Here is a 21160-nt window from a genome sequence, read left to right on the forward strand (position 1 = left end):
CTCAGAAACCCTAGCGTTGGCCTGGGTGAATAAACGCAGAAACCCTAGTGTTGGCCTGGGTGAATAAACGCAGAAACCCTAGTGTTGGCCTGGGTGAATAAACGCAGAAACCCTAGTGTTGGCCTGTGAATAAACGCAGTAACCCTAGTGTTGGCCTGTTTAATAAACGCAGGAACCCTAGTGTTGGCCTGGTGAATAAACGCAGTAACCCTAGTGTTGGCCTGTTTAATAAACTCAGAAACCCTAGCGTTGGCCTGGGTGAATAAACGCAGAAACCCTAGTGTTGGCCTGGTGAATAAACGCAGTAACCCTAGTGTTGGCCTGTTTAATAAACGCAGAAACCCTAGCGTTGGCCCCTTAATAAACGCCGAAACCCTAGCGTTGGCCTGTTTAATAAACACAGAAACCCTAGTGTTGGCCTGACGTACAGGGAAATAGTTCTCTCGTGCAGACGCTTTCAGCGAACATGGCAAGCGCTTATTGGTCGAATCGAGAGTTATTCGAATCGATACGCTTGATTTAAACCCTAACCGGCGATAATTCTTATATCTTCCCAGGGAATAGAATCTCTGAGTTAAGAAACGTTTTGTTAGTTTCGAATAAGTATTTCTTACAGAATTCAAGCGAAGGAAATTGAGATCTATTTGCAGCGCGGACATCGATTGAAATTTCACTGTCGGCGTTACTTTCATTTCCGGGTTCACAGAAAGTGGCGAAAAACTTCTCATAATGACGGTTTCCACTAGATTTTGGCTGTGTTTCGGCTGTTTAATGGTGATAGGATGGATAGCGGCTGTAAACGGCCAGGCACAAGGTAAAAATAGTGGCTCAGTAATTATTTGTTCCACGGAGACGCTGAAAAAAGCTTTTTTGTTCCAATAAAAAAATTGAATTTGTTTTCCTCTTTTTGGTGATTTCGTTAGGCCTACGCACCATCAACCATGTACCCCAGAATCTTTTAGGGTTTTTGGTGAATTTTCGACTAATAATGAAATCAATTAAAATGATTGGAGCCTTGAAGTTGACATTAAGGTCTGACATCTTCTTGTGCGCCTTCAAACAGAAAGACTTCCATGTCCAAAAATGTTTTTGTCTGAAGAATTCCAGGGCCTGCCTCTATCTAGCAGTAAGCATATTTTGTTACCACCATCGATCGCAAATTTGTAGTTCATAACATATTCTATTATTGTGGTTATTCAACGAACCCATCAGCCTAGATTGTTTCCTTGAAAAAAATTTAAAATGCCTACTCGACAAACTTTGATTTTATTGTTATGTTTAGTACCTATGGTAGAACCGATCAGAATCAATGTAAATGACCCTGAATTCAATGGTAAGTTGATTGTTTGAAGTTAAAATCCCGAGTTGAAACAATTTCCAGACGCTTTATTTCATTTTTAAGTATTCTAAATGTTTAGTGTAGAACTAGTCAATCTTCCCTCTCTTTCGCATATCGGTAGGGTTAATTAAACCGAGTGGATTTTCAAACTTCTGATTTAAATAAGCGTATTATGTAAATTGGTAACCAGGAAATAAATATGACCTTGCGCTGTTACAGTCTAGTCACAGTTAGAGATCAGTAATGCTTGAACCGTGCTTCCGAGTGGAAACACTAGATTTATAAACTCCTTACCTCCATTGTTTCATCGCATGTTGCCGGGAAATTCGGTTTTGCTTTATTTATTTCTATAATATCATTTTATCGGTAAATAGTTTTGTGATTTAACGAAGCCACATTTTGATTGAAATATTGATTTTGTTGAAATGCAGAAGAGAAAATAAGAAAAGTTCTGGAAAAAAGGATGCACGAATACAAAGGAGACGGACCTGCTGTTTTCATGGCCACAAATAATCCAGGTTCAAAACATTATTCATGTAGATCATACTCTCATAGTTGTGGCATTTTAGGGTGTTTTAGTTAGTTATTATCTGTAGGCCTAGGGTATGATTTGATACGTCGGAAAGTGGGAATATTTCTCAGTAGTATATTTTATGTATTCAATTAGAAGTAAGTAAATATTTAATTCATGTAGAACTTAAATGCTTTATGATGGTTACATCTGAAGTTGAGTCGAATGTCAAAATATCCGATTCATTTGAAATAGAATTAAACTGACTCAGTTTAGGTAGAATTCTATTTAGTAGTAATTTCTAATCGAGGTGAGTTTACATGTTTTATTAACAGGTGGCGCTCAAAACTCAGGTGCTTAAAATCAATTTTTTTAATCCTTTTCCCGATCCTTTCACTGCTGATGATTGTGATTGTATATTAATGTTTGGCAGGTGCTGCCATCTATAGAGATTTTAGATAGTTAAGGGAGTAAAAGATGAGTGAATTTACAACTGATAGCTAGGTTGACGCGAAGTTGACGCGGTAAAAGGGTTTTCAATACGTTTCTATCAAAAATAACGTAGTAACGTAGAAATTTTTGTAGCTGTTCATTTATCGATTATTTTTGATTTTTTGTGCGTTAGCGCAAAAAGTAGCGATGGATTTAAGCGATATGATCATGAAAGATGCTCGCTTGAAACCGACCGACACTCAACGAGCCGATGACAAACAACACAAAAACCAACGAGGTGACGATTTTTTAAATCGCGTAAAAAATCCTGCTTCAACCAAATGCTGCCTCTTCTGCCAAACGCTCTAAGGACCAGCCGAGAAGTTTTTTATTGGTATAAGGCTTTTTTCAGAAATAATTCTAAGATTCTCTTTTTCACGTTCTGCATTGTTGGTTGTTTTTTTTTTCAAATTTGCATTTTCAATCCTATTGGCTTATCAATGGAAAATGTGGTTTTAATGGTCAAATGGTCAACTGCTTCTTATTTTTGCTAATGAACACCATGAATTCCTAAAGAATATCTTTTATGATACTTTTTGCTATACGTGATATAATTTGCCGGAGCATAGATGGAATAATTTCATCATTCGTTAAAGAATCACGAAGGAAAAATGTTGAACTTACAAGAAATTCTTTGAAAATAGTCTGAGAAGGTATTTTATTCTTATTTAGAAAAAAATTGACGTATTAGAGCAAAATAAAAAGAACTCAGAAAAGATAAGAATCACTAAAACATTTCATAAAAGACCTTCAAAAATGTCTTTGTTTTGACGAGGTTCCAGTCTTCAATTAACTACTAGAACTATGTAAATTCAGTCCGTGGATGTTAGTTATAAAACCACGTCATCATTTTTGATATAAGTTACAGGTGATATCAATTGACTCGAATATATTCATCGATTCTTGTCAATAATTATAATATGATTGTATCGTAAACCGCAGACTGAGAGTTTATAGATCATCGCTAGAGTAAAATATGAATGCCAACATCTGGGACTCGTGTGTCGTTGGTTAAAGCTGGCATCAACTGATTGGTTGATCGAAGTCAACTTCAATGGATTGTTAACGAGAGACTCCTTTACGCACACAATGTACACCTGGATATCAAAGATTGTAAATGGCTTGTATAGAATCTATTTTCTAAAAGCCATTAAGTACATATTTATGAATTGTAGATGTGCTCATCTACTGACAGTGTAATCATTTAAGCCGATTGACATAAGCTGCAGTTCCAACAGTTTGTGCTAAATCAGAGTTAGAAAAGGCACATTCGATGTGAGGTCGATTTAATCCTACTATGAAAAATCACTTAGATTGATTTCATTAATTCTCCCTAGGCAGAATTTGAGACTAATCGCAGAAAAATGTGTTTTTCTTTTCTGTGGCAGAGGAAGCAAAGGAAGATGACGTAAACTATGACCATGAACCAGCTGAGGTGTTAGAGGAAGATGATGTCATCGTTCTGACAAAAGATAATTTCGACGAAGTTGTCGCCAAAAACAAAATACTTCTCGTTGAATTTTATGCTCCGTGGTAGGTATTTTATTCCCTCAATTTTCCCCCCTGTAACAATTCGGTCGGATGAAGATGGTGTTAATAGAAAGCTCCTTACCGCGCAGATTAACCAGATCCAGGGTGAGATCGTGGTTGTCTGATAGGTCTTTATTTTTGTTTCTAGGTGTGGTCACTGTAAGTCTTTGAAGCCGGAATACGCGAAAGCCGCTGAAGAATTGAAGAAAAATGATCCACCCGTTCGTCTAGGAATGGTTGATGCTACGGTTCACTCTGAACTGGCATCGAAGTAAGTATAGATCATTCAAATCTTTCTTCAAACGAGATTTGTTTTTTTTTTTTTAGATATTCGCGAAGAAATCTCGACTCTTCTCGCTCAATATACTTTGGGAACATCCGAGTTTGAATTCATTCGACTTCGGACTTTATCCTTTCCCTGAAATTTGTTCGGGATCAACGAATATGTTCAAACCTAAACTTTATGATTTGTAAACAGGTTCGAGGTCAGTGGTTACCCGACATTGAAATTATACAAGGACGGCAAATGGTTGGATTACGACGGACCTCGAGATAAAGATGGCATCGTAAAATACATGAAAGAACGCGCCGATCCGAACTGGAAACCTCCTCCTGATGCAGTCGTTGAATTGACTAAAGAAACATTTAAAGATTTCATCAATAACAACGAACTATCGTTAGTGGAATTCTATGCTCCTTGGTGAGTAGCACTGTCATCAGTTCAATTCACTTCAACACATCATATAATAGTCATGTTTTCACTCTTGTATCAATAAGGGTTAGGGTTAGGGTTAGAATTATGGTCAGCTCTGAGAATATCCGAATTAAGACATCCGGTGACTTTGGATGTCATCGCGGAAACTTTGTTTCGTTCGGCTTCAGTCTATGAAATATTCAATAGGAGACTAGAATATCTGAAATCCCTTTCTTAAATGGGGCTAAGGGTCTATTTAGTTTCAGTGTCGATGTAGGATGTTTTTGTGATTCATGATATTTAGTTTCTGGTTATTCTAGGTGCGGTCATTGTAAACGACTCGCTCCTGTTTATGAAAAAGCTGCACAGAAACTGAAAACGAACGACCCTCCGATTCCGCTGGCTAAACTGGACGCGTCGAGCGAGTCCGAGATAGGTAGCGAATACGGAGTTTCCGGTTACCCGACGTTAAAAGTATTCCGAAAGGGTAAACCTTTCGATTATAAAGGAGAGCGCGATGAATACGGTAAGTTAAATACCGGTAATCTGCTGCCTGCACATTCAATTGTTTGTACAATCTGTGTAACTGGATCCAGATAACTCCAGGGGCCGGTTGCATAGTCATGGCTTAGACTTAAGACCAGTCTAAGACCAACTAAGTTCTATAGGCAATCTAACAACATAAGACCAGTCTCAAGATTTAAGACCACTCTTGGACTTAAGTCACGACTGTGCAACTGGCCCCGGGTCTTATCTGACTCCCTCTCCACTGAATGTCCTCTGAACACTTTGCCCACCTCTGTTCTCTTCACCGTTACCGATGGAAAATTCACGATATTGTTTGTAATTTCAGGTATTTACGACTACATGAAGAAACAGGTTGGAGACGCCTCATTGGAGGTGACTAGCGTGAAAGAGATCAAATCTAAATCACCGGAAGACGACATTTTGGTCATTGGATTCTTCGAGGAAAAATCATCAACTTTATACGAAATCTTTCAAAATGCAGGTACATACAGTGTCCACACTGCCTCTATAACTCTTCAAGTTCCGATGTACAGTATAATTTTGTTAAATATCAATCAAATGCTATATTTTCAGTCAGTTTTTCCAGTATCGGGTATTTAGAAATTGTTTTTAAATTTTCAGCCAATACTTTGAGGGATGACGTTATTTGTTTGCACACATTCTCCGCAGCAGTAAGGGCTACGTTTAATGTTAAACCGGGTTCAATCGCTGTCATTCCGGCAAATAGATTCCATACTAAACATGAAAAAACTCAATACGTTTTAAATAAGGTAATCTTACTACAGCTCCGCATTAGTTACGAGTTCAAAACTTGACTTTTCACCTGGAGACATTAAGGTTACGTTGATAATGGATATATATAGAGTATTTCTACAAGTAAATTCCGATGTTCCAGGCAAGAAACAACAAGAGGGGGGTCGTGGGGTGTGGGGCTGTAATGTGTGGTAGGGAGAGGGTTTTATCATTTTTTGCGTACGTACTAATGGAATTATTCCTACGCGAGCCACAGTTAGACTTTTAGCCTTAGAATATAAAATAAATTGAGCAGTAAAGATCGACTAACTAAACCTCACTGGTTGATCCTCACTTACCACTGTAGACCGTTTCTGTTTCAGGCTGATGTCACGATGGACGATATCGTGAAATTTATCCGTGATCATCAGACTCCGCTCATCGGTCAACTAACCGATCAGAATATGGAGAAACGCTACATGTCTCGACCGCTGTGCCTCTTGTTTTACACGGTTGATTTCAGTTTCTCTCATAGAGATGGTAAGTGTTAGTATGGGTTACTTCATAGACATCATCAATGGGTTGAGATCGCTAGAAAGTTTGAATATCGAAAGGCTGGCGGTCTCGTAGGCAAACCGGTACAGCGTAGATATAACGTCTCGTATTGACGCGTCTGGTTTAAAGCTGAATTCAATCGCATTCTATTCTCAATTTAAAGACAATCAAGAGAATTTTAGACACTCGAGTCAGTCGCGTGCGAATATTTGCCACTTTCAGTTCTCTTACGTAGCTTAATACTTGAAAATGGAAGTTAATTTCATAAGGTGTTTAGGATCTCTGGCTATCTGCTATACCGGGGTATATAATTCTTTAATAAAATAACTCTTCTTTTTCCAGCCACTCAAATGTGGAGAAAAAAGTTTGCCGACATCGCCAAGGATTACCCGAAAATCACCTTCGCCATTGCCGATGAAGATGGCCAGTCAAAATTGTTCAAAGATCTCAAACTGGACGAGAGTGGCGAGGAGTTAAACGTCGGCTGTTTGGGGAATAAGGATAAGAAATTCCCGATGGAACCGATGGAAGAATACGACTCTGATCATATACGAGAATTCCTTACTGACTTTCAGAAAGGTATTGTTTTAGTTAAAGTAAAAAAAGTTGAGGTTGATGCCGCAATTAAAATTTAGACTGGTGGAATTTTAGAAGACCATGTTCCTAAGTCAAGGATATGTTCTAAGTTGTATAACTGGAGACATTTATACCTGATAGTGGTCAAAATTTTTGCCATGGCTTATAGAGTTTTGATTCATCGGTGGACATGGATCTAAAATAGTAGCTATCTTTTCAAAATGGGGTCTCATAGCATGTCATAATTTAAATGGACTGAGGCAGCCATCTTTTCTGGAAGGGTCTTTAGATCGACATAATTCTGTCATCAGGGGATTCTGGGCGGATCTGTTAAGCTATATTTCAAAGTCATCTCCATCCTTTTAATCGTTTGAGTGAATGATTTTCATTCAAAATTTTGGGGAAAAAATTCAAATTTTTGTGTTTTTTTTTATAGGAAAATTAAAAGCGATTGTGAAATCGCAGCCGATTCCGAAGAAGCAGACGGGTCCGGTCGTTACGATCGTCGGTAAATCTTTCAATAAGATCGTCCTCGATCAATCGAAGGACGTACTGGTCGAGTTCTACGCTCCGTGGTGCGGACATTGTAAGAGTTTCGAACCGACATATAAAAAACTCGCGAAAAAGCTATCCGGCTCCGAGCCAAATCTCGTGCTCGCGAAAATAGACGGCACCGCAAACGACGCGCCGTCCGAATTTGAGGTCACCGGATTCCCGACGATTTATTTCGTGCCGGCCGCTGAAACAAAACCGGTGAAATACGAGGGAAACCGCGACTCGGACGATCTCGTAGAATTCATGAAAAAACACGCGACTGCTTCGTTTAAGAAGTCAAAAGATGAATTGTAGACATTCTTCACGTTTTTATAGATCGAGGAATTCAGTAAACCTCACTCAATCTATGCACCCCGTGTATGAATGAACTATTCCGTTAAATCAAGATTTCTTATGGATTTTATATTGGTCGCAACAATCCGGATTAAGTGAGGTCTATTGCAGAAACTTGCAAAGAATCTTACAAAAGATGGGTTTAATGATTTGCTAGATACGTCTTTAAAAGGCAGCTTAGCCTGGAGTTGATTTCAAAGGATAAATCCACTGTTTATTCAGTTTGATATAAGCGGTTAATCCCTTCATTAAACCTAGCCCAGTCTCATGACTAAAGTAAAGCTTAAAACAGGCATAACTTTGTATTAGGCGATCTAATTCTTTTTTCGTTTATATCTAGTTATCTAGCAAATCATTAAACTGATTTTTGAGCTTCATTTGAAACCAGGTCATAAACTAAGAAAATAATAATTCCATATTTCAAAGAAATAATTGTTTTCTGTATCCGTACTTTAACATTCATGAATCATAATCATCTTGACAACAAACTGTGATTTTACATCTGCCGTTACAAACAAGAATGGAGCCGAATCCAATGTGACAATTTATTGATGATGATTATTGAAGAAGAATTTATGAAAGGTCACACGTATAATTGGGCAGAATGACGTTTGAGTTGAGGCTCCAAGCGTGGTCTATATAACTATATCATGATCACAGTGTTTTAGAACTGAGTGTAGGTATTTGGCCACTTTGGTAGCCACTTCATTTGGCCACTATTTCTTTTGTTGTCACAAAAAACTGGGCAGGTTTCTCAGAAAAGATTAGTTAGAATTTAATCTTATCCAAGAAAACTAAAAGTACCAGTAATGTGTAAGAATTCATTCATCTTAGAATTCCTTCTCGCAAAATTGGGCATCCAGAACCAGAACTGCTTCAAAGACTTTGAAAGAAATGTACTTCTATTCTGTGCTACTAATCATCTGTTTACGGTTCCGTACGGGACCGAGTGCTTAGACATCGAAAATTAACGGTTTTGGGTTTCCTTCTTTCCTAATCGAATCATATCAATGTTTCGGGGGTCTTTTATATAATATATAATATTTTTCAAAAGAAAATGATACATACTTGATGTGCGTATTTGTTTGTACGTAAGCTCTATGTAACTCTTTAAAAAGTCTGACTTGAAATAAAAATCTGTTTCTTTTTATTATAGATTAAGACTTCAATCTTTTTCATTCGTGCTTCTGTCTGCTTGCCGGTAGTTTGGATATGTCCTGTGTGTCAAAATTCATTTCAACGAATTCATCATTTGTACCCAGTACTTAGGAATTACATTGTAAAAGGCGACAATTGATCATTCGCTAAAGGCAGGTAGATGTAAACTGTTAAAATCAGAACATCTCTAGAAAGGAGTTAACTTTTGGAGACCAGTCAATCAGTGCTTTTTGTGGCCATCTCATTGATATTTTTTCTTTGAATTCAATACCTCGAAATTTCATTTACCATGTGTGTTCCAGTGGGACAGTTTGGGCAATTTTGACTCGACCTCTGTTTTTCCTAATTGAAATTAGATGAGGATAGCAGTGACCGTCCCCCTTCCATAATTAAAAGTCACACGAGGACCCCGGAAGTGATTTGACAAAATTTAGCTATTTGAAAAATGTATATCTCATAAGCAGATAAGGACGAAAAAACTAAATCAACCAAAACGCGCATAAATTAACGTTTCATTAGAGTAATCCAGTGATGTCTATAACGGCGTTTCAGTACGCCGCGTCGTACATCATCGTTGTCTATAACGGCGCTGTGTCCTCCGCGGCCGGTGTCTAATACTGAAATCGCATTTCGCGAATCAATTTGTGGTCGCCGATCTATCATCGTTTTTATCGAAATGGAAGAGGAAGAAAACGAGGAAACACTCGACCCAAGAGTGAAGGTTAGTGAATGTAAAATTCGTCAGTCTTTGAAAAGAGTTTTGACGCGTGGGGAATTTATTTGACGTCACAAAAAGGAAAAATTCGTAGTGACGTCGGACTACACAAGACTTTGACAAGATAGTCAGTAACCTGTCTGTGGTTTAGTTTCACAATCGGATATTTTCACAAACCACAGTCAGGAATGGGAAGGTCATTTTTGTATGAAATCTTCGTCAGCCAATTTGACTGACGAGTAATTTGCCTGGCATTTCATTGTCTCTTAAGATATCCGTCTAATTTTTGTTGTAATCGACGCACAACAGATTCGTAGTTTGTCTGATACCTATAACACCTCACCTGACGATCTTAATCCATGTGCAAATCGGCCGTAAAGTGAGAGTAAATTTCCGTAGAGTGAACAGCTGCCATTTTGAAAATTACTGGAGGTGCTGGCACCTGTGGACTGAGGCCAGGACAACAGCACAAACTAACAAAGCGAAACGACGAAATTGAAAAATATTAAGAAATCAACACTTATTCACATTTTTCTTTTACCAGAATTTATTATTTAAATATTAATTAAGGAAAACACGAAGATTTGAAATATAGGTTGGAAAACCATCAAAAATAAAAATTGTCGTTTCGTCTTGGAAGTTTTATATAAATCCTTGTAGGTCCCCTTGTCTTATCATGCCACATGTGCAATACAGAGAAATGGCGGCCAATGGCGAAATTTGTGGAGAAATTAATTAATTTCTCAAAATAATGTTGATTAATCACTCGAAACATGCATAAAATTGGATTATTTCGAAAGGTACCTGTGTAAGTTTGTGAAATAAGCCATTAATTGTGGACTGAAGTGGATAGAAAGTATATTTTTGAAGTGTTACTTTTTTCAACCGTGTTTTGGCCCTTGTCATCCCTAACGTTGGTATAAGCCCATCCGATTATAAAAGCTTACCACCAACGATTAGGTAACTAACTATTGACAAGACTGACTAAAAAACTGAGTCAGTCACTGTCGACGACCAAGTCAGTATAACAGCAACTGAAGTCTGGTTTATTTACTGACTAGATGATAAGTTTTGAAGTGTTAATATTTCAGCTGCAATAGTTTGTTTTTAAACGACTTGTTATTCTACATTTCAGGACGAGTTGGAAGTTCTGAATCATGCTTCAATAGAAATCAATCATCTTGAATTAGAACTTGATGTGAGTTTTTAAATCATATTTGCTTATCGGTTGAAATTTGACCAGTCGAGGAACAATGGCTGAATCAATATAATTCTCCCATATTGAATCATCTAATTGTCGAATCGAATTTCTGGAAGGATCTTTCTTCACGAGATCAACTGGATAATTTGATCATTAGATCGGCTCAACTCATTGCTAGATGTAGCGAATTTAAATGCTATTGTTACCAGGTGATCAGAAATGTCGAGATTTAAGGCCTATTGGAACAGCCAAGTTTTCTGGAAGTTCAATAGATGATTCGATGATGTCATAGGGGGATTTAAAGAAACGTACATCTTTTTTCTCTGTTACAATTCATGATATAAGGTGTTTATGAATGATTTTGTAGGAGGCGCGCTCCGGCTTTCGGCAAGTTCTCACTGAGGCGACTCAGAAACTAAACAATCTCGCCAGCAAACTGGGTTCATGTATCGATAAAGCTCGCCCTTATTACGAGGCTCGCATCAAAGCTAAAGAGGTAGGTTCATTCGCGGAGCAAATCCTTCTATCTGAATATTCTGAATGTTTACAGTCAATCTATGCATAAATGTATATACAGGGTTTTAATAATGGTCTCAAAAGACGCGGATAAAGTAAGTTCTACTGTACGCCTAGCACATATGAATATTGATTGGTTTTTAGGCTCAGAGTGAAACTCAGAAAGCAGCTCTTCGATTTGAACGGTCGTGTAGTATGCAAACTGCTGCTAAAGAGATGGTTAATTTAGCCGAACAAGGATTCCTTCGTAAAGGACAACCCTTCGATCCGGCCTGGCAGGAAATGTTAAACCACGCAACTATGAAGGTCAGTCAGTTGAATTTTACACGGTAATCACACCCACTTGTTTCAACTGATTTATAGGTTTTCCTGAACACAAATATTATCAGACCAGCCTCTGAAAAGTACTGCTAGGTACTTGTAACTCTTGTAGGTCGTCATGGTAGCGTTTTCATTTAGTAAATAGAAATGAACACATCCTCCCCTATACTGTAGTAGCAAGCATTGTCAGTTCTCCTATTGTTACTGAAATCAGAAAAAAATACTATTTCTTACAATTCTATATTCAGGTAAATGAAGCAGAAATTGAGCGCATAGACAGCGAACTGGAACATCAGAGAACGGCGACACTTTTTAATAACGCTGAGCAGAATGTGAAACACTTACACAAAGAGTTAAAACGCTCCATTCAAAAATCAAGGTTCGTTCGTCGTGTTAGTTAGTAATATAAAGTGGATCATTGCTTTGATTAGATCATCTTAACTCGCACTTTACTAAGCCTGGATTACTAGGATACTGGGGTTCAGAATATAGGCAAGGTCTTTCAACTGGTCAAAATTAAAGTCACTTCACTTGGTTGTATGTATATGATAACACTATTCACCTTTCATTGTTAAACGTTTGTTCACTTCGTTAATTCATCATATTCAGATGCACATTAGAATAGCGACACTCAATAATTCACACTCACATTAATACACAAACAGTAAGGACTAGAAGTAACCAACTAACTCTCGTTATATGTCCGGTTTACTAGAGAACGCGATAGGATTGTGTGTATCTAACCCTAGTTTTCAAGGCATGTCCAATCATTAGCCGGGTGTGGATTAGATTCTATGTTTATCCAAGAAATGTATCGTGTTTCCTCATGACCTTGACGAGTATCGACCGCATTCTGAACTAATCAGATCTCAATCTGAACTAAGTTACTTCTAGGCTGTAGCCACCATATGTATCATCAAATACGATTCTTGAAGAAATGAACTCTGGAACATCATATCTGCTACACAGAATTGATATTTAATGAATGACCCCCGAACGTGAAATTGATTTGAAAGTGGCACATTTTAAATCGTTTAATATGCGGGTATTGGTCGAGGTGTATAGAACTACCTCGTAGTGAAATGAAATAAATACTTAGTAAACGCGTTGGTGCCTTGTGCGTTTGATTTGCTTATGTTGTTTTTCTCTTTTTATTTTATTATTTTCGTGCTATCTGCCGACGGATTTTTTAGCCTGTCGATACGCTGCAGCTTGTTGCAGTTAGGTAATTTAACCTATCGGCATCAATTAGAACTATTGTAAGTATTCCATGATCGGGATTAATTCGGGTCTCTTGGAACCGGTTTAATCCAGTGGGTTCAGTCAAACCTGCTTAATCCGTTATGAAATTCCTGTTTAGATGTTTATTGGACTCTTAACAAAGGTTGAAGATTGGAAATGAATAAATTTCAACTGGGACTATTCTACAGGTCAGATGATAATCCGGATTAAGCAGTTTTATCTATATTCGCATCAATCGCATGAGGGATTAAGCAACTACTTAGTGATTGAATTTTATCAATTCATTTTTTTGTAAATTTTGTTGTTGGTCCGTGAAGCACTCGAGACAAACGCAGATATGATGGTCGAGATTTTTTTCTTGTTGATTGAACTTTTAGAATTTTTTTCTCACTTCCTCCTTCAGACTCGAATTTTCTGACTTAGGGTTTTTGTAATAGATTCAGTTTTTGGAAATCCAAAATTTCAAATTAGGTTATGAAATATTGCGATGAGGACGATATCTGAAAAATAAAGCTTTTTATGCTGAAATTTGGTTCTTCCAACCGAGCACTTTGTATTGTTTTATGTTTGATGTTTTGCACTCAGATATTATCGATGCATCAGGTTGGGTATGAAGAATTTGTCGACAGTAAAATTGTTTCAAACTTTTTTCCCTTTTTTGACCTTTCCCCGACCCAGTGGTTGACTCGGTAGAATTAACCGGGGAAAGGTCAAACTCACAACTGTGAAACCAGATCCTGTATACAATTGATATCCATTTTTTTCATCAATCTTTTCAGACCTTACTTCGAGGCGAAATCAAACTTTAACCAAATCATGGAGGTACGTCTGATTTGTGAAACAAAATCAAATATTTATTTTTTGTTCAAATTTTATGTGAGATTTTTGAATTTAACTTTTTAGCAACAAAAACAGAACGTTGAACGACTGGAAACACAAGTAACGAAGGCGAAAAAATCATACGCAAGCGCTTTACATACACTCGAGTCGATCAGCGACGAGATCCACCGTCAACGCTCGGAGAGTCAAACACGTCGAGAACTCGGGCAGCGTAGTTCCGGGGTCGGATGCGACGCGCCGGCGCCACCACCCGCGTCCGAGTCACCGCGATCTCCGGCAAGTCGGAACCGAGCGAACGCGATGCAGAGCGAATCGACGCAGACCGAGAGCAGCGACGAAGAGATCTCCGCGCGACCTAAACGTTTATCATTGAATACTGGGGTCGTCGACCCGACCTTGACCATCGATCCGACCTTGCGCGTCAATCAACGAGATTTAGATCTGGAAACCGAGGAGTATCACTATTTACCGGATCAGACAAACCGACGATGTTTAATGAAAACGTCGAAGAGCGAGAGTAATTTAGATTCGAACCGAGCGATGGTTTTATCCGGCGCCGCCGTTTCATATATTTCTCTTTACGACGATAAAAAGTGGAAAAACGTTTTGAAAGATTATAAAACTTTGCCGAACACGTATTGTGTAAATCGAGGGGACACTCCGACACGCGATGGCGGAGTGAAATTAATCTCACACGGTGGCGACACCGTACAGTCGGCCGATGATTGGAGCTCGCATTTAACTAGAACCACAGCCACTCAGATGACTAGTCCAGACGATTCATCGGTGACTAGTCCGCGAGATAGCGTCGACGACACGGAATTCTCAGATTCGGAATCCGTCTGCAGCAGTCAACCGGTGCTCGACGACGAACAATTAAATCATCTGATGCTCGAACCGAGGATCGCGTCACCTAGCGACCACGGCGTCGGAGCAGACGCGGTATCGAAGAACGTCGTCGATGAACGCTGGAAGAAGGGAATGACGCTTCCGGCTAAATTACGTCATTTAGAGTCGTATTTAGAGAAGTATCAGACTGAATGGGCGGTCGATAAAATCGACGATTTCTCGACCGGGCGTCGACATTCTCAACAAGCGGACGGAGGAAATAACAGCGACTCATAAACTGCTCGTCCACACTTCACACTACGATGGTGGATATATCAGAGAGCAGATTGAATAATGCAATTCGTATCCAAAATAAACCTGATTAATCCAGATTTCTGTCAGAGTGAAATCAATCATGTCAAATCGTGATTAGTTTCATGTAGGGTTTTTTGTGTGTAGAGTTGTTGGGGCCAAAACTATGTAAAACTTCTTTCCAACTTTTCATTACATTTAAATTGAGTTGTCAGATTGTCAAACAAATAACCATTGTGGGAGTGATGGTGAATACTTCTATTAAATGAAATTAATTCAGTTGAGCTATTTACCGAACTGAATGGATTTATACTCATTCTGATCTGTGAAGAAGATTGTTGAATAAATGTTAGATTTGTATTTGATTTGTATTAGATTCACGTATATGTTTAACCCTTGTATTGCCAGATGCTATTACAAAACTGTTATCAGGGCCGTACATTGCGGGCAGCTGAGAGATACCCCGATAAAGGGCAGTTCTATAGAATATAACAATAATATATGCATAAATGTGATCACCCAGTCCTGTGGTACATCAGACACTAAGGTTCTTGGGGGAAAAACAAAAAGGACACTTTCCAAAATGTCTGAGAAAATGCCTAACCCTAGCCCTAACCAAAATGTCTGAGCAACTGTCCCCCAATCCCCCTCCCTCCCTGCAAGGTACAGCCCACAATATTTAAAAAAGTTTCAAAAACAAGGGGTTCTATGGAGTTGATGGATAATTCCCAACCCCCTTGTTCACCTGGGAGTTCTAGCCACTTTTAAATGATTAATATCATGGTTCATCATCCGTTTCTACTAACCAGGTGCTCGGGTTTTACATAGAGCCAACATAGTGTTATTTAATTGTCTCAGAATTATCAGTTTATTATCGCACAGATCGATGACAAACATCTTATTTGTCAAAGTTACATGGAATAAATACTTGTTATAATTCTGTTAAATTTTGGTTTGAGTTTAATATCATCAATGGAATGGATGAATTATTATTATATGTTTTGTTATACGTAGGTTGAAAATGTAAAATGTTGAATTATTGATGTGTCGAGCTTAGGAGGAGAAAGAATTAGTTGTAAAGAGGATTTTAAGAATAAATTAACATGGAAAAATAATTTGATTCTTCTTGTGATCATCATTTATGGAAGTGTCTTGGTTTTAGCCTCTATAATCGGACCTGCGCTGACTCAGTTACCGGAGAAACTCGGTTCATTTTCTTAGTGAATCTGGCGGGGCGCATTGCAGGATTTTCGGACTGCGGGGCCGTCATTTTTGAGCCATTTGACGACGAAGAACCGATATAGTATCGGCGGGGTCGAATTCAGAGAATTATTTGTTCAAATCGAAGTGCATTATTGATAATTTCGGTTCCGGTTCATTCAGTTTTGCAACCAATCTGAACCGGGTTGGTCTCGAGAACGGATTGTATGAACTGAAAACTTTTAACAACGGCAAAGTTCTTTGACGGCCTTTCTGAATTCGGCACCGATCAAATAAAGATAGAAATTTATCGAGAAATTAATATTCATTGTAAGCAAAGCCAGTTCGTGAATCAGGGTCATTTTCGGGGTGACGCGACCGATCGATAGTCCCATCCAGAACGTGATAACCGATAAAGGCAGATTCACCAACACAAATGTCGACGTCACGATAAAAAGCATTTTCGTCACTCGGGTGTTTCCGCCCTTGTCTCCGGACATTTTCGAAGTTTGCAACACGACGTAGATGACGACATTGCAGACGATTACCGTAGCAACGGGAAGATAGAGAGAGAATACAGTGGCTACCTGATAGTGGTAGCCGATATCAATGATCGTACTCAAATAACATTCATCACCACCTGCCCAATACTCGACACCGAGAAATACGTAAAAAGTCGACGCGAATATGACGATCGTTGACGAGCTAGCGACGATCAGCGTCGTGCCGCGTTTACTGATCGTTCGAGCGAAAAAAGGGAAAACTACGATGATCGTTCTTTCGACGCTGATGACGGCGATTAGTGAAGCGCTGAGAGTTAGAAACGAGTGTAAGATATACTCGACGAATTTACAACCGAAACGACTGGTGAACGTGATCACTGGCGTCGGGAAATCACTGGCGCCAATTACGAAAAATATACGATTGGTCGTGATCATGATACTGCCACAGAGGGCGCTAGTATCGGATACGGCCAGAAATAAGAGGTAGATACTGTATGAATGTTTGCGCATCGAGGTGCGCAGCATGACGACGAACGACAGGGCGTTACCGACCAGCCCGAAAACCACAGTCACCGAGAAAACCGATATGCAAACGAACTGCGCCCAGCGCGGGATAATCTTGCGAGAACGTAGCGTGATCATGTTTGACCAGAATTCGAGGTGTTGGTAGTCGGGAGGGGGATGGTTAGTGGACGAGTTAACTGACCGGTACGTCGTAGCAACCATCGTTTACCCTGATCCCAACACAATCCCGCTTCTACCAGTCAAGTTGTTTCGATGTTGGAAAAAATGCAGACGAGAAGTTTACGTCGAATTGTCGCGGTTTCGTTTGGTCATAGCTCAGTTTACTGTCAACACAATTAACAACACATAATTCAGCCTTTTCTACTGATATTGAATGATTGAAGCGAAAGTTAAATCGAAAAGTATTCGATAGCGTAGAATTGAGAAATAAGTTTTTTTCTGTACGTGCGTCGATATCGCTGATTAAATTCACAAAATTTAAAACTGCGCTAGCTGAGAGTTATTCACCCCCAAAACGGTCGTATTTAACACTTAACAACATAAAAAAAATTAAACCGTACGACAAACAATAGAGTTTATAAACATGTATATATCTATAGTTGATAGGTGCAAAATGAAGCGAAAATAAATCGGTGAATTTTATGACGAGATATCCGTGAAAAATCGTGATGTTGTCAGCGTCGAGTTTGTCTCTGCCGTCTGCCCGCAGAAACTGTGAATAATCGTCGATCAGAGCAAAACATTTTCATACGCGAAAATCAATCAGTTACTCGATCGAGAATAACTGGGAGCTGAGAGCAATTAGGCAGGTGATATCGGCGACGACAGCGCCCCTGGACATTTCAAGATCCATATCAATCGCTTTAAATAATGCTCGGTCTTGAAATCCGTTATTTTTGGCGCCAATACCACGCGGGTGACTGTCTACGAGCTACCGTAATTACGGTATTGATTATAGATTAGTGCTATTACAGTTCCATTATTTCTCTAGCCTCCCGTGTTATTAACTCTCGATAGGTTTTTTATAACAAAGTAACCTAAGTGCAAATTGTAGTTTGGTGCACTAAACATTTAGCGTAGCCTGAAGATTTTGTCATCGCTGGCATATTTTGTTTTCTAAAGTCTCCGAAAGAGGTTCATCGAATGAACTTGTCGAACAGAATGCAGCGATTATCCGCTAACATTCAACCAACAATACAATTAGAGGAAACCCTTGCTTTTCGCCGATGATTTAAATCTATTCATATAATATCTCTATTTTATAACTTTGGTAAAAATGTTGTACTAAATACATTATGATGTAGGCCTTCTCATAAACCTCGAAAACTGGAACTTTACCGGAATTTATGAATACTATTTTCAATATTCAATAGATGGCTGACTGTGGCATTTTTAACACTGTGTATATCTGGTGCAAACATGGACGTCACGTGTCATGTATTAACTGAACATAGATTGTGTATAATTGTGATATATGAGGATGTGTTCTTTCGCCGGTGATAGAGCGACCTCGAGCCAGTCTTTTGTCTTTATCTTAGGAGACGAACATACGATTCGATCTCCGATTGAGAATGATCTCGCTTGCCAGTGACCGACACCGTATTGAACGGTTAACCCGTCGTAGATGAAATACTGGGTTAATTCAGTTTCCGTGCCATTTTTATACTGTATTCGAATTTTAGGCGGGTGCACGACGTTTCCAGTATAGGCGCATCCTACGAGAAATAATTCACCTGGGATGAATTTGATATAGTGCGTTTTGCTGTCGTCCATTTTATGAACGGTTGTCCACGTTAAGATTGACGGTTTTGCCTCCAGTGATTTTGTCTTGTCGTAATTGGTTTCCATACAGAATTCTCGGTGTGCGCTCAGGAAACTTTCCTTTTTCCTGTATTTCTCAATATGCGATAAGTGAATACAAATTAAAAACGGATACTTTTCATCTTTAAAATTGTTGTTATCGAGTTTTAGATTCATTTTAACGACGTTGCCTCTCTTCCTGTCCGTTGTTACTTTAATATTATTGAAACACGATTGTCCTTTACGCGTGAACCACTCGATAAGATGGCAAGCAATGCTTCCTTCTTTGCCGAACATATATTCAGTAATCATATGCTTAATACCAGCTCTCGGGTCATATGACGAAATTACAGTTTCGGCATTTCCCGTATGCAAAGTAGGTTCCGATTTAAACTTCATCTCGGCTTTAATATCGAATGTCGCTCGACCGCTTATATCCATTGGGATGTGACTGATGACAGTAGGCGCGTTCACGGCGTACGTTCCCGCCTCTAGACCGCTCCACGATAGATACAGTAAATGATAAACTCGACACGACTTTTTCCTCACAACAGCGACGTATCGCATCGAATCCGCGAATTCGTCAGGTTTTATCGACGATATTTTTACACCGATCGAACACAGTTTTCCTTTTCGATCAAAGTAACCAGAAATTCCATCTTTATCTACAATGAATCAAAATGATAATTATACTGCGAGGTATTTGTAATGGCACCGCTGAGCAATCTGACACAAATCTATACATTGCCATCAGTTATGTTTAAGATTGATGTTTCCAGCATTCCTTTGTTGATTATGTTCTAAGCTTGTTTTGGAAAAAACATGAATATAAATTTCTGAATCAAGTAAATGATGCTTGTTGAAGTTTATACTGTCAGGGTCGGATCCAGGTTTGGGCAAACGCGCTCCGCAATCTCTTCCGTGCCATTTTGAAAGACAATGGTACTATTTTCCATCAGGGAAATCTTCCTCCAAATAGCAGTCCGCTGTCCCTCTTTTAATGTTGCTCAGGTGCCCGCTGCTATGGATATTGTATGAAAATGCAATGAATTTACGCAATCTTTCAAACCCACGATTTTGGCTTCGCGCTCTACGTGGATCTCCGCCCTTCTTCAGTAGACGCCCTTTTCATTTCTGTGTGCTCCTGTCAAAGTTCGTGCCTGGATCCACCCCTTGCCCTACACGTACCTGTGTATTTCGGTGGATATGACCTTGTATAGGAGTTATTTGCTGCGGATGAATATCTCGTAAAAAATCCAGATATATCCGGTTTACAATAAAAACGTAATTCAACTTTTCCCGCTTTTCCAACCTGTTTGGTAGCGACGTCTAAAACCATATTTCCGGGCAAATCTGGCCTGCATGATTCGCTATCCGGCGTGGCTCTCTAAACAAAACAATACCGTTTAATGAAATTTTCAAATACAACATTTTCGTAAATTGTTCTGTCAAAAAATTGTTGCTCAACAAATTCTACATGATTCGATAAAAATTGAATATTCTAATAGATTTTTCTATCATCACAACTGGTTAAGAAAATCCTCGAGAATTAGATCATCGCGTTAGAGATAATTGCAACGAGTTAGTGTTCTGTCACAAACCAACTATTAGCGAATATAATATCGTTTATTTACTGACAAACTTACCGACGACAAAACGATGGAAAGCACTAGAACGAAAATGAACGCTAAAGCCGCAGCTAAAACTATAGCGATTAATATTCTCTTTCTTATCATTTTCTAACGTTGTTGAGCGCGTCTTAATTTGAAATACGTCTAGATATAGATATAGGCTGTTCGTTCGGGAGAGATGTATGGAATGTTTAGGTGCAAAGGGCAAGTATTGTCTTGACAGTAACTGGTCCGGAAGGAAACTGCGACTGCAGCCACTGATCGCTACCGCCCTGACACGCTTATATCGAAAAAGAGTTTTTTAAACAGATTTTTGTTTACGTGTTAGAATTTTTTTCTGGATGAACTGTTTTCATCGAGAAAAAGTACATTCGTATATCCAATATGCAACGTCCAATCTCCAACTCTGGTTACAATTTATTTCGTTGATCTTTATTTTCTTTTCAGTTGAATTCATTCTAACACGACGCGTCGAGCTTCAGGGGAGCCGAACGCCCCACGATCCCGGCACCTCTCTTCAGGG

General features: G+C 38.9%; 3 protein-coding genes across 6 annotated transcripts; 2 read left to right on the forward strand and 1 right to left on the reverse strand.

Moving 5' to 3' along the window:
• The first annotated feature begins 682 nt into the window (after positions 1–682).
• On the forward strand, positions 683–9000 carry LOC141911908 (protein disulfide-isomerase A4-like). 3 transcript variants are annotated; one of them, XM_074803005.1, is made up of 12 exons: positions 684–814; positions 1283–1333; positions 2476–2580; positions 3731–3875; positions 4021–4143; positions 4351–4572; positions 4887–5092; positions 5420–5575; positions 5716–5864; positions 6210–6366; positions 6724–6960; positions 7394–9000. In XM_074803005.1, exons 1-12 carry the CDS (start codon positions 730–732, stop codon positions 7804–7806), a joined length of 2049 nt encoding a protein of 682 aa, XP_074659106.1. In that variant the 5' UTR covers positions 684–729; the 3' UTR covers positions 7807–9000. The 3 variants fall into 3 exon arrangements, with proteins under 3 accessions (XP_074659108.1, XP_074659106.1, XP_074659107.1); XM_074803006.1 differs by lacking the exon at positions 2476–2580; XM_074803007.1 differs by lacking the exons at positions 1283–1333; positions 2476–2580 and having other exon boundaries at positions 683–814.
• Positions 9001–9629: 629 nt separating this feature from the next.
• On the forward strand, positions 9630–15343 carry LOC141911719 (uncharacterized). 2 transcript variants are annotated; one of them, XM_074802735.1, is made up of 8 exons: positions 9630–9724; positions 10854–10916; positions 11287–11415; positions 11580–11741; positions 12005–12135; positions 12950–13015; positions 13778–13820; positions 13902–15343. In XM_074802735.1, the coding sequence occupies exons 1-8, from the start codon at positions 9680–9682 to the stop codon at positions 14961–14963; spliced, it is 1701 nt and encodes a 566-aa protein (XP_074658836.1). In that variant the 5' UTR covers positions 9630–9679; the 3' UTR covers positions 14964–15343. The 2 variants fall into 2 exon arrangements, with proteins under 2 accessions (XP_074658836.1, XP_074658838.1); XM_074802737.1 differs by lacking the exon at positions 12950–13015.
• A 1077-nt stretch (positions 15344–16420) lies between these two features.
• Positions 16421–17407, reverse strand: LOC141911650 (uncharacterized). The gene has a single exon (XM_074802640.1). The coding sequence runs from the start codon at positions 17405–17407 to the stop codon at positions 16421–16423; it is 987 nt and encodes a 328-aa protein (XP_074658741.1).
• Positions 17408–21160: the final 3753 nt, after the last annotated feature.

This window comes from Tubulanus polymorphus, chromosome 10, assembly GCF_964204645.1.
Source record: "Tubulanus polymorphus chromosome 10, tnTubPoly1.2, whole genome shotgun sequence".
NCBI classification, from domain to species: Eukaryota; Metazoa; Nemertea; class Palaeonemertea; order Tubulaniformes; family Tubulanidae; genus Tubulanus; species Tubulanus polymorphus.

What these genes read in the sequence shown, in the direction of transcription:
- LOC141911719 (XM_074802735.1), top strand. Translation starts at nt 9,680, where the DNA reads ATGGAAGAGGAAGAAAACGAGGAAACACTCGACCCAAGAGTGAAG. An exon ending in ATCTTGAATTAGAACTTGAT is followed by an intron (nt 10,917 to 11,286) that starts GTGAGTTTTTAA and finishes ATGATTTTGTAG; the next exon opens with GAGGCGCGCTCCGGCTTTCG. An exon ending in CGGCATCAATTAGAACTATT is followed by an intron (nt 13,016 to 13,777) that starts GTAAGTATTCCA and finishes CAATCTTTTCAG; the next exon opens with ACCTTACTTCGAGGCGAAAT.
- LOC141911908 (XM_074803005.1), top strand. Translation starts at nt 730, where the DNA reads ATGACGGTTTCCACTAGATTTTGGCTGTGTTTCGGCTGTTTAATGGTG. An exon ending in ACAACACAAAAACCAACGAG is followed by an intron (nt 2,581 to 3,730) that starts GTGACGATTTTT and finishes TTTCTGTGGCAG; the next exon opens with AGGAAGCAAAGGAAGATGAC. An exon ending in CCTTACTGACTTTCAGAAAG is followed by an intron (nt 6,961 to 7,393) that starts GTATTGTTTTAG and finishes TTTTTTTTATAG; the next exon opens with GAAAATTAAAAGCGATTGTG.
- LOC141911650 (XM_074802640.1), bottom strand. Translation starts at nt 17,407, where the DNA reads ATGGTTGCTACGACGTACCGGTCAGTTAACTCGTCCACTAACCATCCC.